The sequence below is a fragment of the Triturus cristatus genome, chromosome 3_2, assembly GCF_964204655.1.
Source record: "Triturus cristatus chromosome 3_2, aTriCri1.1, whole genome shotgun sequence".
Taxonomy (NCBI): Eukaryota; Metazoa; Chordata; class Amphibia; order Caudata; family Salamandridae; genus Triturus; species Triturus cristatus.
Window position 1 is genome coordinate 830,630,716 of NC_140584.1, and position 16,703 is coordinate 830,647,418.

Consider the following 16,703-nt stretch of genomic DNA (forward strand, 5'->3'; position numbering starts at 1 on the left):
AAGCCTACAGACTGTATTTGAGGTTGTCGGGCATAGAGTAACACCCAAGGCTTCAAGTGATTTCCAAGCATGCTGATAGCTCCCAGCACTGTAGGTGACTCCCCATTGCTGCAGGTGATTCCAAGGACTGCAAATATTGACTGGAGGCTGCCTGTCCTGTCGAATAGTGGCCGATGAGGCGCCTGGCTGTTAGGGACTCTTTACAATTTCCATCTTGTTTTTTTAGTTTTTATTGTTAGCTTGAGCTAAACTTTTCCTTGCGTCACTTTCAGACACTGGAAAATCCCAAAAGAGTGAAAGCAATGAAGGCTCGCTCCAAGGAAGACAGGTGCACAGTGGTAATAATCGGCACAGGTAAGGTGGTGATCATTGGCACATTCAAGGAGAGGATATTCAGAAGAGGGGACGATCATTGGCACATTTGAGGGGTTGATCATTGGCACATGTGAGATGGTGGTAAACCTCACTAGAGGTGAGGAAGAAACATTCATCACACATGCTGAGGGGGTGAGGTCTGGTGGCACTTCTATAGGCATCCACCAAACCCTTACCTTCTCTCTTTTCATATCTTAAGGTCCAGCTGCACTGGTTTGTGCCGAAACACTACGGCAAGAATGCTTCACAGGGAGAATTGTCCTGCTAACCAAAGAAAATCATCTCCCCTATGACAGGACCAAACTGAGCAAGGTGCGTGAGATGATGGAAACACTGCCACAAATCCCTTACTATACTGCCTAATGAGGTAAATTGGAGTTCAGAAACTGAGTCCCCCACAGACAGCACTCCTACAATGGTCACTGCAGCGTCCCCCACAGCCAACGCTCTCCCACTAATTCTGGAACTCTTCCACAGCCATCCCTCCTACGTCTTTATTTACAACAACCCATAGCCAGCTCTTCTAACCTTCATTTAGATCTCTGAGGGTCACTCCTTTTATGCCACCCCCCACAGCTACCTAGCTGCCAGAGATCATACAACATTCCTTACAAATCCTTACACCTACTATCCTGTACCATTCCTTAGACCATGTACAGCGCTCCGCTGGCTTTTGGCTAGGTCACACTATAGAAATACCATATACATAAACAACGCCACCACAGCATCCTTCCTACATCATTCCTTACAACTCCTCATGGCCAGCTATTCCAAATCTACAGCTCTCCCTTCACAGCCAGTGCTACTTACTATACCATCGCCACAACTCCCCAACAGCCAGAGGTCCTGCATCAATTCCGAAGCTCTCCACAGTCCACACTTGTACTTTATTCTCTGCACTATCCTAAAAAAAAGCACTGCTGGACTGTATGAGAAATATTACTTAAATATAAAGCAGTTTTCCAGCTTATATCAATTATTGATGTACATTCTGTTCTCATTTCCATCATCAACACTGATTTCTTCGAACTGAAAAGCAACAATTCACCATAGGCGAGTCAGAGGAATCACCATGTCTACTCAAAGCCCGCAATGCCGAGCCTTTCCCCTTCATCATATTATATGTGAGAGTAATTGAGTGCAGACATGTAAATATTGTTTATTGGCATGAATGTTTGCGTCCTGTATAGTCAGCGAGATGGAAGGCTGGGTTTAATGTGAATTTAATTTTCATACATACTGCAGAACTAGTGTTACAGGCAGGGTCCGTTTTGATTTTTACTGTGAATATATTAATCAGGGAAGTACTGGCTATCTTGCTACTGTGTCTTATCTCACCTAGCATCTAATGTGTGTTTGTAGTGATTTCTTTTTTGTTTTTTAACTGTTATTTTATTTTTAAACCATAGCCAGTAAAATAGCAGTTGAGTCATATATATATAATAAGTTCAACAGTATCATTGATAGTTGTTACATAAAAACTTACAGAGGTTACATTACAATAATTTCTTGACTGGTACCCCTCCCCTCTCTCCCACTGTAGATTGAGTATGCCCCGCCCCCAATGTGTCACCAGGATATCGGTCGACTGGTTATGGATCCAATGTAGAGGTGCATGCACTATCCGTTTCTTCCCCGGTCACCTCCAGGTTATAATACTTTAACCATGGCTTCCAAATCTTCCTGAACTTTTTTGGGCATCCCCTGGCAGCATAAACAGTTTACTCTGCCCCCTTGTATAGGTCCATACTGGCCCGCCACTCTGCCATATTAGGCGACTCTGGTTCATCCCAATTCCTGGCAATGTCCCGCTTGGCTACTATGAGCCCCAGATTTCTCAATAGGAGTTTATACCTGGGGATATCCACGATGTGTAGTGATTTCTGATAAGAAAATTGATACTGCTATTGCTTGATTTACTTTCAAAAACTGATTAAACCTTCTGTGGGCATTCAGGCTGTGCTCTGAGAAGGTGTATTTCTCTATAGCATGAGCTTGCAGTTTGCTTACCGCTTGTGTGAAGTAATGGATTCTGAATAACCAACCTTAAGCGTTAACTTTTTATATAAGAATTGTCAATAAGTTCTGATGACTTAGTAATTTCCAATGTGCATCTATAAACATCTGTATCAAATATGATAAGTATGTCTGTGCAGCCCATGTTGGTGGAGTAAATGTAATTGTCATCAATGAATTGCCTGATTTTCTTGACTACCTATGATGTCAGGGGCATAGGAGAAAAAGCATATACAAATCTGATGCTGTGGGTATCTAGGTGCATACACTTGCCTGATTCTCTTCTCTTGTAAACAGGCCTTTTAGAGTTATTCCCCAAGACTCTTTTTTTTTCCCCTGAAAAAGCATTGCTTGTTTCTAGTATGTGCTCGTCTATTATATATGTTTCTCAGAAATGCATGATGCCAAATCCCACCTATCTGTGCTAGCTGAAACAAGAATACCCCCTCATTTTAACAATTAGTGCGCTGCAGCTCTGTTGTTTGTCCATGTCATCATTACTTTGCCCCGTAGATCTACTTTGAGCTCTAACACATTGATTAGTACATTGCAGTTGTGTAAAGTCCACATGCCTTCGATTGTATGGTATAGTAGCACTTCTATAGCGAGTCCAAGCCCCTTGTGAGGTGCCACAGTTCTTTATTGGATGGGTAGCACAGTATACCATGGCGAAGTGAGTGATTGGAGAGCGTTATATTTGTTTGTGATCTACAAGGGTGATGTTTTGATGTTGCACAAGAATGATCAGAGAGGTGCTCTTATCGTATCATGCAAAGAACCTGACATTGTGGGGGGGTGGGGGGGGAGGAGGGGAAGGTGTGAAAGATAAGTGCTTTAATTGGAATTGGGTGGTGGTTATAATTCTTATTTTATGGTTTCTACTATGCTTTCAATTCATATCCTATGCTGACTGCAGCAGTGCGGTCATCCACTCAAAAATGTGGGTGTTTGAGAGGAAGACAGTAGTGAGAAGGAAAGGGGAAATATTCAGAGATCTTCCTGAATGTTCTGCATTACAGGTATAGGTAGGCCTTCAGTGACACTAATTTACAGGCAGCTTTATAGTACCAAACTGACCAGAGAGGACTGTATGGTTCTACACCAAAAAGCGGGGTAAGCAGAAAAGGCCTGGTAATCCATAAGAAGCATATGCAAGACAGAGATGCTGTTAGATGACTAAAATGATGCCAAATGGGAAAGACTGGAAGTTGGTGACATGAGCAGGAGTAATGCAGCTTTCAAAGATAGAGATACTCCCTTCTGCTTTACAAATACACCTCATGAATTAGGAAGGAAGCGGAACATCTTTGGAGCTGTTGGTACCCTGTGCGACAATAATTTCAGCGCCACCTCCACCCCAATGACCAACTCCTCGAATTACCTCATGACCACCAGGCAAAAGTACCCCTCATCTAGCCATAGCCCCTCTCTCATATACATTTAATTTGTTTTAAAGCGCTGGTAAAGGCTGGCCTTACTAATAAGAATGTTTATCTACCCAAACACTTTTCAGCAACATTAGAAATGGATAATGAAAGGTGGGAGAAAAGCAGAACATGCTAAAGTATATAATGCGGTTTGCATGCAGCTCGTTGATGACAGCTCGTAACAGTCACTGTTTTATATCATGGTTGTATCTAATGAACTGCGGTAAGAAAAAGATCTCTGTGACAAAATCAGTAATCCACTCAGCTATCCACATAAAATACAGATCTGTGATCTACACGGTACGTGCACTTTGCAGCAGGCATATTAACCCTCTGTGCTTTATGGCGAGTCAAAATTGCCCCTAGACAAAACTCTAATTTCTCTCTGCCCGGACCATTAATCACAAGAGTTATCAATATTTACAGATGGCAGTGGTGGTTTAATTGGTAGCACATCTATTCTCTTTGTGCATTCCGTATATTCATCCAAGTATTGGTGCCCCTCAAGGTTAAGAAGACTGCACCCCACTACCTAAGGTGCCAGAACACCGAAGCCCAATTGGACCCAGTGAAAACGTTAAACAGATATATAAAACTCTGCACTCTTGTTCAATTTTATATTGATTTATACAGTTGTTTAAACAGGTGAATTTGAAGTAGCAGCAGGACATCAATTCAGTTCTTGCCGTATCAATTTAATATGAATATTTAACAAAATCTTGAATTTAAAAAACAGTAACAATATAATCAGGAGTAAACAGCTTGGTGTGACGATTCTCCTTTTCAGCGTTGAACCGGCAGCCATCACGTGTTTCGTTTCACAGAAACTTTTTCAAGGCTGCAAATAATGCCGAGAGAGAAAGAATTTACATTGTTCATATCCATGAAATATCAAACTACACAGGAAAGAGGAAAAACGCAATTTAAATTATATATAGAAGAACAGTATGGAGATCAAACAGATGAACCATATTGATATAACGTGTGAGTTTGTTTAAAACAAGAAAATAGTGCAGATAGACCAACAGTAACCCGTAGTGAAAAATGTATAGATCATGCAGTGCTCTTAGCCCAAGATGAAGCTATTCTATCTGATGAAGAGTTATTTGATAAAGCCCACCAAAAGATTCTGTGGGTTTTGTCCAAATAGATACCTTCGATCGTTGTTTACATGGGCGACCAAACAATTGTACAAAAATGGCCAAATCTTGTAGTGGGGAATCGTCTTTCCCTATTAAAATTTCAATAACAAAACAAAAAAAAAGAGAAAAATCTAAGAACATTCTAGCTCAATAGTCAAGGATATAGTGTCCCATATATGGTAATGGAATAAAAATAGAAAAAGTTCCCAAGTGTGTTTTAGCTCTCTGTTAGAACAGAAGACCGCGTCACGTATTTTTCGTGTAAATCCACTGGTTATTTTCTCTGTGAGGTTAAAATCAGAAATGGAGTCAAAGTATTTATATGAATTGATAAACCTGTTTTTAATCCTAAGCGTGTACAAGTCAATGTTGGTATACCTATTCCATTTGCTGTATTGTGTCAAATCATCAACTATTCTAGGCCAGTTTTTATCCGCGACATACATGTGTCAAGAGAGGAGACCAAGAAAGCCTCCCAAGTGCAAGTCTATATGGTAATTTCCAAGCGTTCAACACTTTCTTTGCTGAATTGTTAAAATCGGAAACCTGGCTCATTCTAATTGTGAACAAGCTAGAAACAGTCTTCTTAAAAGGACCTATCTGTTAGTGAAAACAGTCTTAGATCAAAGAAAAGGGGGGACTTACAGTTTTAGTAGTCACATGGTCTTGGGCTATGATATGCGCCTAGAAACCGTAAGGAAAAAAGAAAACAAGAAAATATTAAAAGGCAGTAGAGTCAAACAGTTGTCTGGCACAATGATCCCTTACTAAATATATTAACAGCATCTCTGTTCTAAATATCTCTTTCATAATTTTCTTTAAAAATACAAAACAACGCTTTGTCTATATAAAACGGCTCGTAGTCCAAAGCTCATATGGCAACCGGGACAAACATCGAGATCAACATATTGTTTAAAAGTATATTTGATCCTTATTCAAAGTACTTTTTATAATTATTGTAGCAAGGAGCATAAGGCTCCCAAGCTATGATATAGTGCGTTAAATGTCGGTATCTTGTCATTGTATATAGAAAACTACATCGTGTGAACATTACGTACAAATGGTCGTATTATCAATGTTTCAACAAGTATTAGCAGCTTAGCGGTAAGAAGAGATAGCTCATCTATCTCTTTCAGCCAATCGTCAAATAAAAATCAGACTCGGCAACTGGCTAGAGCAAAGTTAGCCTTTCAGCAGTCCCGGGTAAAATTAATCCAAGTAAGCAGTCCCGAATAATATTAATCCAAACTGACCTTTTGTATTCGAAACTCCCTCGCGGTGCAGTCATTCCGGATTTAACATGTAACGCCGGCTCCAGTTGCTGGTACTCCTTTTAAAGCAACTTCTACGGGTTCACGCACTGCGTCATGTCACATGGCATATTAGTCAGTACATGTTCATTGTCATAGAAAAAGGACTATGGTAACTAGAATCCTTACTATTTGAATAGATCCCGCGGCGGCCATTAATGCATGGTGTAAATTCAGCTTAATCTGTCTGAGAGTGCATTAGTAAGTGCGTGTTCAATACTACCATCTCGTATAAAACCTGGTGCAGAAATTAGGTGGTATTTTTTAGGTTATAGTTTCTGACATTTTAAACAGTATCCAAGACAATTCTTTCATGTTAGTTATCCAAAAAGATATTAGTGCGTTGCCCAGTGATTCAGAGTGAGAAGGAGCAAATATATTTCCACACAGTTTCAAAAGTACATCGTAATCAGATACTTCTCACAAATGGATTGCCCTATCTTGCAGTTTTCAAATCACCTTTAACATGTCAATCATTAATTTCATTTGTTTTGTTAGATGCCCCATTAGCAATTGTATAAAATCCCCAGTTTATACAACACAAATTGACGGTAGTACATATCATATAACTACAAGTATGTACAGCAACAAAATTCCAAGTCTATTTGATTTAAATGGTCCCAACATATACTTAATCATTATTACTGGCAGCCTGTCAATAGATGTAACAGTATTGTAGGATGCTACTATTACTGAACTTATTTATAGGCATTCTTTTTGATCTTTAAGTTCACGAGTTGCTATCTTGATAGTAAATAGCCATCTAGTCTTTAAGAAAGACAAACAGCTCCTTGTCAATATTGATGCCTCTCTCTACCGCACGAAGGCATATGATCCATTGTGCTTCAGCCTTTCTCAACATTAACGTCTTATCTCCACCCCTGGCATAAATTTTAATCTCAGTAATGCCATGGAAGCTCAGACCTGTCAAGGTTCTATAAGGATGATCATTGTTAAAGTGGACAACTAAGGGGTAACTGCAATCGTTGTTCCTAATGGCCCTTATATGTTCTTGAATTCTTTCTTTTAAAGGTCGACTAGTACTGCCTACATAAATTAGGCCACAGATGCAACGTAAACAATAGACAACATATCTTGTATTACAGTTCATGAACTGATGAATCTGATAGGTTGTATTGGTGTTATATTTGAAGTTCTTCAGTTTATTGCATGCGAATTGACACATGTTGCACATTTATAGAATCCATCTGGCTTTGTTGATAACCAAGTCATGTCAGCTTGGCCACCCTTCAGTGCAGATTAACTCAATCCCCTTTGGGGAAATGACTAGACTCAAGAGAAACTGCAGCGAGGAGAACATATTTCTTCAAGAACTGATGAACCTTGAAATGCACTTTCAAAATCAAGGGTACTCTTCTGACATTTTAGAAAAATCTAGAAAGAGAATCCTATCCTACAGAAGACCAGACAGTCTGTATTACATAGATCCAATGTCACACAGAAGAGAAAAATAAGTGATAAGATTAGTCTGATCACCAACTATAATGTGCATAGCCACCAGATCTATAGAATCTTTAAGAAGCATTGGCATCTACTAAATCTAGACAGCACAATGAGAAAACTAGTGACACAGAATCCTAGCATTGTGTACAGAAGGGGTAGAACACTAAGGGACTCTTTATGCTCTAGCTATGTACCCCCTAAACAATCTGACATGACTTGGTTATCAACAAAACCAGGTAGATTCTATAAATGTGCACATTGCAACATGTGTCAACTCGCATGCAATAAACTGAAGAACTTCAAATATAACACCAATACAACCTATCAGATTTGTCAGTTCATGAACTGTAATACAAGATATGTTGTCTATTGTTTACGTTGCATCTGTGGCCTAATTTATGTAGGCAGTACTATTCGACCTTTAAACAGAAAGAATTCAAGAACATATAAGGGCCATTAGGAACAACGATTGCAGTTACCCCTTAGCTGTCCACTTTAACAATGATAATCCTAATAGAACCTTGACAGGTCTGAGCTTCCATGGCATTACTGAGATTAAAACTGGTGCCAGGGGTGGAGATAAGACATTGATGTTGAAAAAGGCTGAAGCACAATGGATCATACGCCTTCATGCGGTAGAGAGAGGCATCACTATTGACAAGGAGCTGTTTGTCTTTCTTAAAGACTAGATGGCTATTTACCATCAAGATAGCAACTTGTGAACTTAAAGATCAAAAAGAATGCCTATAAATAAGTTCAGTAATGGTAGCACCCTACAGTACTGTTACATCTATTGACAGGATGCCAGTGATAATGATTAAGTATATGTTGGGACCATTTAAATCAAATAGACTTGGTATTTTGTTGCTGTACATACTTGTAGTTATATGATATGTACTACCGTCAATTTGTGGGGCATCTAACAAAACGAATGCAATTAATGATTGACATGTTAAAGGTGATTTGAAAACTGCAAGATAGGGCAATCCATTTGTGAGAAGTATCTGATTACGATGTACTTTTGAAACTGAGTGGAAATATATTTGCTCCCTCTCACTCTGAATCTCTGGGCAACGCACTAATATCTTTTTGGATAACTAACATGAAAGAATTGTCTTGGATACTGTTTAAAATGTCAGAAACCATAACCTAAAAAATGCCACCTAATTTCTGCACAAGGTTTTATATGAGATGGTAGTATTGAAAACTCACTTACTAATGCACTGCCAGACAGATGAAGCTGAATTTACACCATGCATTAATGGTCGCTGCGGGATCTATTCAAATAGTAAGGATTCTAGTTACCATAGTCCTTTTTCTATTACAATGAACATGTACTGACTAATATGCCATGTGACATGACGCAGTACGCGACGCCGACGAAGTTGCTTTAAAATGAGTACCGGCAACTGGAGCCGGCATTACATGTTAGATCCAGAAAGACTGCGCCGCGAGGGAGTTTCGAATACAAAAGTCTGTTTGGATTAAGATTATTGGGACTGCTTACTTGGATTCATTTTACCCGGGACTGCTGAAAGGCTAACTTTGCTCTAGCCAACTGCTGAGTCTGATTTTTATTTGAAGACTGGCTGAAAGAGATAGATGAGATATCTCTTCTTACCGTTAAGCTGCTAATACTTGTTGAAACTTTGATAATACGACCATTTGTACGTAATGTTCACATGATGTAGTTTTCTATTTACAATGACAAGATACCGACATTTAACACACTATATCATAGCTTGGGGGCCTTACGCTCCTTGCTACAATAATTATAAAAATTACTTTGAATAAGGATAAAATATACTTTTAAACAATATGTTGATCTCGATGTTTGTCCCGGTTGCCATATGAGCTTGGGACTACGAGCCGTTGTATATAGACAAAGCGTTGTTTTGTCTTTTTAAAGAATGTTATGAAAGAGATATTTAGAACAGAGATGCTGTTAATATATTTAGTAAGGGATCATTGTGCCAGACACCTGTTTGGCTCTACTGCCTTTTAATATTTTCTTGTTTTCTTTTTTCCTTACGGTTTCTAGGGGCATATCATAGCCCAAGACCATGTGACTACTAAAACTGTAAGTCCCCCCTTTTCTTTGATCTAAGACTGTTTTCACTAACAGATAGGTCCTTTTAAGAAGACTGTTTCTAGCTTGTTCACAATTGGAATGAGCCAGGTTTCTGATTTTAACAATTCAGCAAAGAAAGCGCCGAACGCTTGGAAATTACTATATAGACTTGCACTTTGAGGCTTTCTTTGTCTCCTCTCTTGACACATATATGTCTCGGATAAAAACTGACCTAGAATAGTTGATTTGAACACAATACAGCAAATGGAATAAGTATACCAACATTGACTTGTACACGCTTAGGATTAAAAACAGGTTTATCAACTCATATAAATACTTTGACTTCATTTCTGTTTTAACCTCACAGAGAAAATAACCAGTGGATTTACACGAACAATAAGTGACGCGGTCTTCTGTTCTAACAGAGAGCTAAAACACACTTAGGTACCTTTACTATTTTTATTCCATTATCATCTATGGGACACTGTATCCTTGACTATTGAGCTAGAAAGTTCTTAGATTTTTCTCTTTTTTTTTTTTTTTTTTGGTATTAAAATTTTAATAGGGAAAGATGATTCTCCACTACAAGAAATGGATATTTTTGTACAATTGTTTGGTCGCCCATGTGAACACCGAGCAACGTTATCTATTTGGACAAAACCCACACAATCTTTTGGTGGGCTTTATCAAATAACTCTTCATCAGATAGAATAGCTTCATCTTGGGCTATGAGCACTGCATGTTCTATACATTTTTCACTGTGGGTTACTTTTGATCTATCTGCACTATTTTCTTGTCCTAAACAAACTCACACGTTAAATAAACATGGTTGATCTGTTTGATCTCCATACTGTTCTTCTATATATAATTTAAATTGCGTTTTTCCCGTTTCCTGTGTAGTTTGATATTTTATGGATATGAACAATGTAAATTCTTTCTCTCATGGCATTATTTGCAGCCTTGAAAAAATTTCTGTGAAACTAAACACTTGTCGGCTTCCGGTTCCACTCTTAAAAGGAGGATTGTCACACCAAGCTGTTTACTCCTGATTATATTGTTAGTGTTTTTTAAATTTAAGATTTTGTTATATATTCATATTAAATTGATACGGCAATAGCTGAATTGATGTCCTGCTGGTACTTCAAATTCGCCTGTTTAAACAACTGTATGAATCAATATAAAATTGAACAAGAGTGCAGAGTTTTATATATCTAAATCACAAGAGTTATCTTGACATTTTTAAAGGTGTCTGAAAACTGGACGTAGAAAGAACTCTGCTGAAGGTGTTTTTAAATTGTACGTTATTGCTACCCTGCGCCCCCCCCCACCCCCCGCCTTCCGGAGATATGTGCCCCATCCCAGGTCAGCGCCCAGTACATCTGCACTAGTCGCACTGCCCTAATGCCGGTTCTGTGGAACAGCAATCAAGGTTGGCAACCTGAGCAGAAATTGCACAGTTAAAAGGTCCAGCTAGTCTGAAGGAAGCCAAACTTTTGAGTAGACTTTTTCCCCAAATCCCTTTCATGCTCCTTAAAGGTCCCAAAGGAGCACGAGAACCAGCTGGACAAGCTATAGACTGGTCTAGATGTGGCGGTAGCCCAACGAGACTGGCATCTTTCGCATGTGAAGGTGACAGATGAAGTTCTTGGAGGGGTACTGCACTGACAAAACAAGACTGAGCCATATCAGCCTGTGTTACCCTTCTGTCCTCTCCCTGGCATGCAAGCCCAGTACTTTTTCTTAGATCCCAGAGACCCTTGCTATTTCTAGTTTACATAATGAAACTTCCTTTTGCCCTTCTAGAATTCCTCCCATGCAAGTTCCCATTTAATTATTAGTAGGAAATTACATTATGGAGTAATCTAGACACAAGGTGTTGAAAGGAAACTTACCTTGATTCCATTGTTTCGACTAGGAGAAGACCTAGATTTGATAGGTCTCGTTTTAATCCAGTAGTAGCCGAGATATTTTTGTAAACTAGTGTTCAGCAAATGCGCTTGCCACCCCATGCGTGATGCATCTGTTTTTATGGATACCTGATGGATGGGGTCAGGGAAGGCCCTTTGAATTTTCTTGGATGTTCTCTGCTGTAGGTTCTTATGAAAGTGTGTCTCTGTGATTACCACAAGATCCTCCTAATTCCCACATTCAGTTACTACAGAGTGTTCGTGCAACGCGCTCATTGATTGCTTGACATATGGAACCAACTAAATGCAAGATGTCCTAATTCCTTACTCTTATCATTGTTTTCACTTTCACGGGCTGTGGTGTCTGATACAATGGAATGTTTATTTTAGATGTTGTTACTCTTGATCATGCTGAAATATAAACCCAATATTGTATATGTTTTATGCTCCAAAGTTTTTGTTTTGTTGACTAGAGCTTGTGCTGGATTTCCTTCTGCCCTTCAGTTGGGGCATTAGTCGATTTCTCATGTTTTGTGGTTTTCTGCATTATTGTGAAAAGCACTGCACTTCACCAGACAGACGTCTAGATGAGAGAACAATAAAGGGCCACCTTGCATATGAGAGCTGCTTTAACTGCCAGGATTTTGGAAAACGATTGTTGAACACATTTCATAGCAAATTGAATAATGTTTTCCATCTACAATAAAGCATAGGATCCTGTGCTTCTTGGCTATGAGTGCATGAATGTAGGAATAAAGTGGCTGAAACTCCTTCCTGCAGCTGTGGGAAAGTATCTTGCGACATTGCCATCTTGAACTATATTGCCCAGATGCTCTGTATTGGCCTGAAGGTGGGATCAGGAAGCGTCTGGGTTTGCTTCATTTTCCTTTCTCTTCCAGCTAAACTTCTTCTTTAGCTCCCTTATTGTGGAGTGATTATGACTCTCTCTGTAAATCCCAGTCTTTTTCTTTTCAATGTTCTGTCGTTTAAAGGAGCAGTTGGGCAGATTTAGCAATTTAACTGCCGTTTCTGTTCCCTGTCCGAGGGTACTGGACAACATTGCTTGCAACAATTAGCCAATATTCTCTTAGTTTCCTGGACTCTATAGTAATATTTGTGGTGAAGTGGTCAATACCTAATCAGAGGAGGTTGACTCAAACTGGTGCATACACAATATAACACATTTGATAGCACTCTCAGCAGTCCTTGACAATTCAGAGATATTTATTGGAAAAAAGTGTGTTTTTAAAATAAGGTTAAAGTTATTTACAACACTTAAAACCTCCAACAGTGCAGTGGGTGACGCGCTATATAAAAACAAGTTCTTATTAAAAAATGTAGAACAGTTAATGGGCCATAGAAATTATGGTTCCATAGATATTCAAATTGTTTTCCCACAGCATAGTATAAAACAAAATGGCATGTGCTGCCTTTTTATTCGATTCTCTAGTGATCACATCTGATTTCCAATGATCATACTCCTTCCTCCCTTATGTAGTCACTACAGTAGTGAAATACACAGCAGTAAAACAGGTAGCCAGGGATGAGGGAAATGGAATTAGAGAGAAAGAGCGAGAGAGACTAGGAGAGAGACAGAGAGAGAGCGCGACTGAGAGAGAGAGCGCGACTAAGAGAGAGAGCGAGAGAGCGACTGAGAGAGAGAGGCAGAGACTGAGAGAAAGTCAGAGAGAGAGACTGGGAGAGAGAGAGAGAGAGAGAGAGAGAGAGAGACTGAAAACGACTGGAAGAGAGAAACCGAGAGAGAGACAGAGACGGATATCTTCTGGATTCCTGGTAGGTGTACTCTTAAAATGGTACTTCCCCCCCCCCATGGCATTACATGTGTCTAGTCCCGGGAGCTGCCTTACTAAAAACATACAGACTATGTAACTAGGCTGTTCAGGAAGCGTTGCACAATCTCGCTCTCAATATACATGGCAGAAGCTTGTTTCTTACCGTAATTGGTAGCAAACAGGCGTTGAACCTCAGTGGACCGGTGACGAGTGAGTCCCAAATAGAACAATGGGCGTTCGAGAAAAGCTGCTCTTAATCTGGAGGATAAGCAGCATGTAAATGTAAATGTACAGATATTTATATAGCGCAAATCACCAACCGGTCTCTAAGCGCTTGCTTAGGGAACCCGTCCTGGTATTCCCCTGTGAGATAACCCAGCAGGGCATCCACAAGGTGAAAGCCAGGCATCCCGCCACGAGGGGCCATTGTGGAGATTAAGCAAGCTATTGCCCAGAGTCGCAGAGTGTGAACCCATGAATCGAGTGAGCGAGAATTATCGAGTCCATGGACAATTTATGGACTCAAGACCCAGCTGAGCCTTGAATTGAACCCTGGTCCCGGGCTGACCTCTGCTTCCAGGTCTGCCTACTCTAACCAGTGAGCCACACTTCTCCGCATGTTCTGGAGAAGACCACGGGAAAGAACCCCTTAAAGTAAACCCAACAAGCATTTGCAATGCAACAGGTCTCGCATTTGTGAGAGTTTTAAGCTATTGGCATTGAAAATGACAATGCCTTTCATTTTTCTGTTTTGATAATTAAAACATAAATAAAAGGTATTTTCATTTACAATGCCAGTAGCTCAAACTCTTGTAAATGCGAGACCTATTTCACTTCAAAGATGCGGCTGCCATTGTCCCGCACTGGCTGGAAAGTGAAAGTGTGCTGAATTGTGCAGGAAAGCATGTCGTGCCTGCAGTAGGAGAAACTCATTAAAGAAAATAGTGCTTACAGACTAAATAAGACACAACATGTAACAGACGTAAACATTATTCATGGTAATATCTGGTACCATGGCAAGCAGATTAATATGTCCACACACACACACACACACACACACACACACACTATTGAAATACACCCACATGTAGTGTTGTGGTAAAATCTAAAAGATAATGTTTTGTAGCGAAAAATGTAACAATTCTTTCACCAGTAAATTTTTAAGGTGGATTCTATTCTAGATAAACGTGGAGCAGAAGCATCTCACATGCCATTACAACAAAAACAAATTACAGGCTGCAGGAACCAGGCGGAATAAGAAATTCTGACTTAAGAGTCAAATTGATTTTGCTTCCACAAGGTTTTAGTTCTCAAATACAGTGAAACCAAGAACGTCCAATTAAAGTAATCTGGTCATTGCAACTAAAACCTAGCATGAGTTCCTCTAACAAAACAAGTTAGCAAAGGACTTATGGAAAGCTCTTAGATATCGCTACTCAGTTTGGACACAACAAACATGTCACACATGAAGCAAGGCGGATTGAGATTCGGATAGCGCAGGAGAGGGAGGTTGGAAAAATCTTGAAAATGCACTGTTTTTACTCTTAAGCCTTTTACTTTGTTATTGGCCTCCTTTTTAAAGTTTATTGTGGTCCTCAAAGTACTGTATATTGCACATTTCACGGACAGCGTTTGCGGTCCGCAGAGGCTTTTCTGTGCCGTAAGTGGAGAAACGCTGCCACAACGAGGCATTCCCACTCACTTCCGGTGAGCCACCACAGGTCGCACACTAGTGGTTGGCTCCCGGAAGAACATAAATACCGCATGCTTCGCCGGACGCGCAGCGGATTGAGTTCCGGATAGCGCAGGAGAGGGAGGTTGGAAAAATCTTGAAATTGCACTGTTTTTACTCTTAAGCCTTTTATTATGTTATTGGCCTCCTTGTTAAAGTTTATTGTGGTCCTCAAAGTACTGTATATTGCACATTGCACTTTTCACGGACAGTGTTTCCGGTCCACCAAGGTTTTTCTGTGCCGTAAGCGGAGAAACGCTGCCACAACGAGGCATTCCCACTCACTTCTGGTGAGCTACCGCAGGTCGCACACTAGTGGTTGGCTCCCGGAAGAACATAAATACCGCATGATTCGCCAGACACGCAGCGGACATGCGCAGTGGGCGCGCCGAAGGCGTGCCTAAGGCAAGCCCATCTGCGCCCGTACGCGTCCATGGCCAGAGATGCTGTTGGTTTTAACCCAGGAATTCAATATACTAACAAAGTTTTATTAGAGATAAATAGTCAGGCCACTAAATGTACTGTACAATTCCACATAGATGCTATGAAGGGCCCTTTCACCTGCTGTGTGTGCAGGACTACCTTCGACATTTCTAGTCGAAGTCTTAGACAGCCCTTGGTGGAAGTAAAGAAAAGGGAAATATTTACCAAATCTCTACATTGCGAACTGATTAATGCAAGATCTCTAACTAAACAAGTTTTACATATATATGACCTTTTAAACACAAGTGATTTAGACTGCCTATTCATCACAGAAACATGGATGAATGAGTGCTCCAATCCAGACATTGTACAAGCACTCCCACAAGGCTATACTTTGACTAGACAGGATAGAAGTGGACAAAGGGGAGGGGGCTTGCAATAATTTTCAAGCAATACCTGAAACTTATAACAACTAACCCCATTGATCTTAGGGAAGCAGAGAGCCCCCCGTTCTGCTTCCAATTAAACAGCAGCACTACGTTCGCTGGAGTTCTCATCTATAGACCCCCGGGCTCTTCGCTTAAATTCATTGACACAGTAGGGGACAGTATTAGTCCCCTTGTGATCAGATATTCAAATTTCACCATTTTAGGTGATTTTAATATTCATTTAGACGTTCTAAATATCCCTAATACCAGACAGTTCTGCGAGACTTATCAGCACCATGGGTTTAAAACAATTGATTGATGGCCCTACACATGACGCGGGGCATACCCTAGATGGTATCTGTACCAACATGACCAACCTTTCTGTAAAACCCCCCATCACGATTACCTGGTCAGATCATAAATATATCTCATTTAAAGATTGACCTCGACAAGGCTCAAGCAATGACTTCCCGGGGTCCACGAGACTCCACAGGGAGTCGAAAGTGGAACAGTATGCTTGAGCATCCGGAGCTTGTAACAAAGGCTGAAATAAGCAAATCCACCCTCACCGGCATCCCTTCCACTGACAATGATAAGTTCAATGAATGGCTGTCA

At 40.2% G+C, this 16,703-nt stretch overlaps 1 protein-coding gene across 3 annotated transcripts in view; it reads left to right on the top strand.

Moving 5' to 3' along the window:
* The window catches only part of LOC146858246 (apoptosis-inducing factor 3-like), a 569,318-nt gene that overhangs the window by 262,973 nt on the left and 289,642 nt on the right, over nt 1–16,703 (top strand). For all 3 annotated transcript variants that reach the window (XM_085649067.1, XM_085649066.1, XM_085649065.1), the window contains 2 exons: nt 273–354; nt 575–687. In XM_085649067.1, coding sequence (XP_085505193.1) covers nt 273–354; nt 575–687 — 195 coding nt within the window. The remainder of the gene's footprint in view (nt 1–272; nt 355–574; nt 688–16,703) is intronic.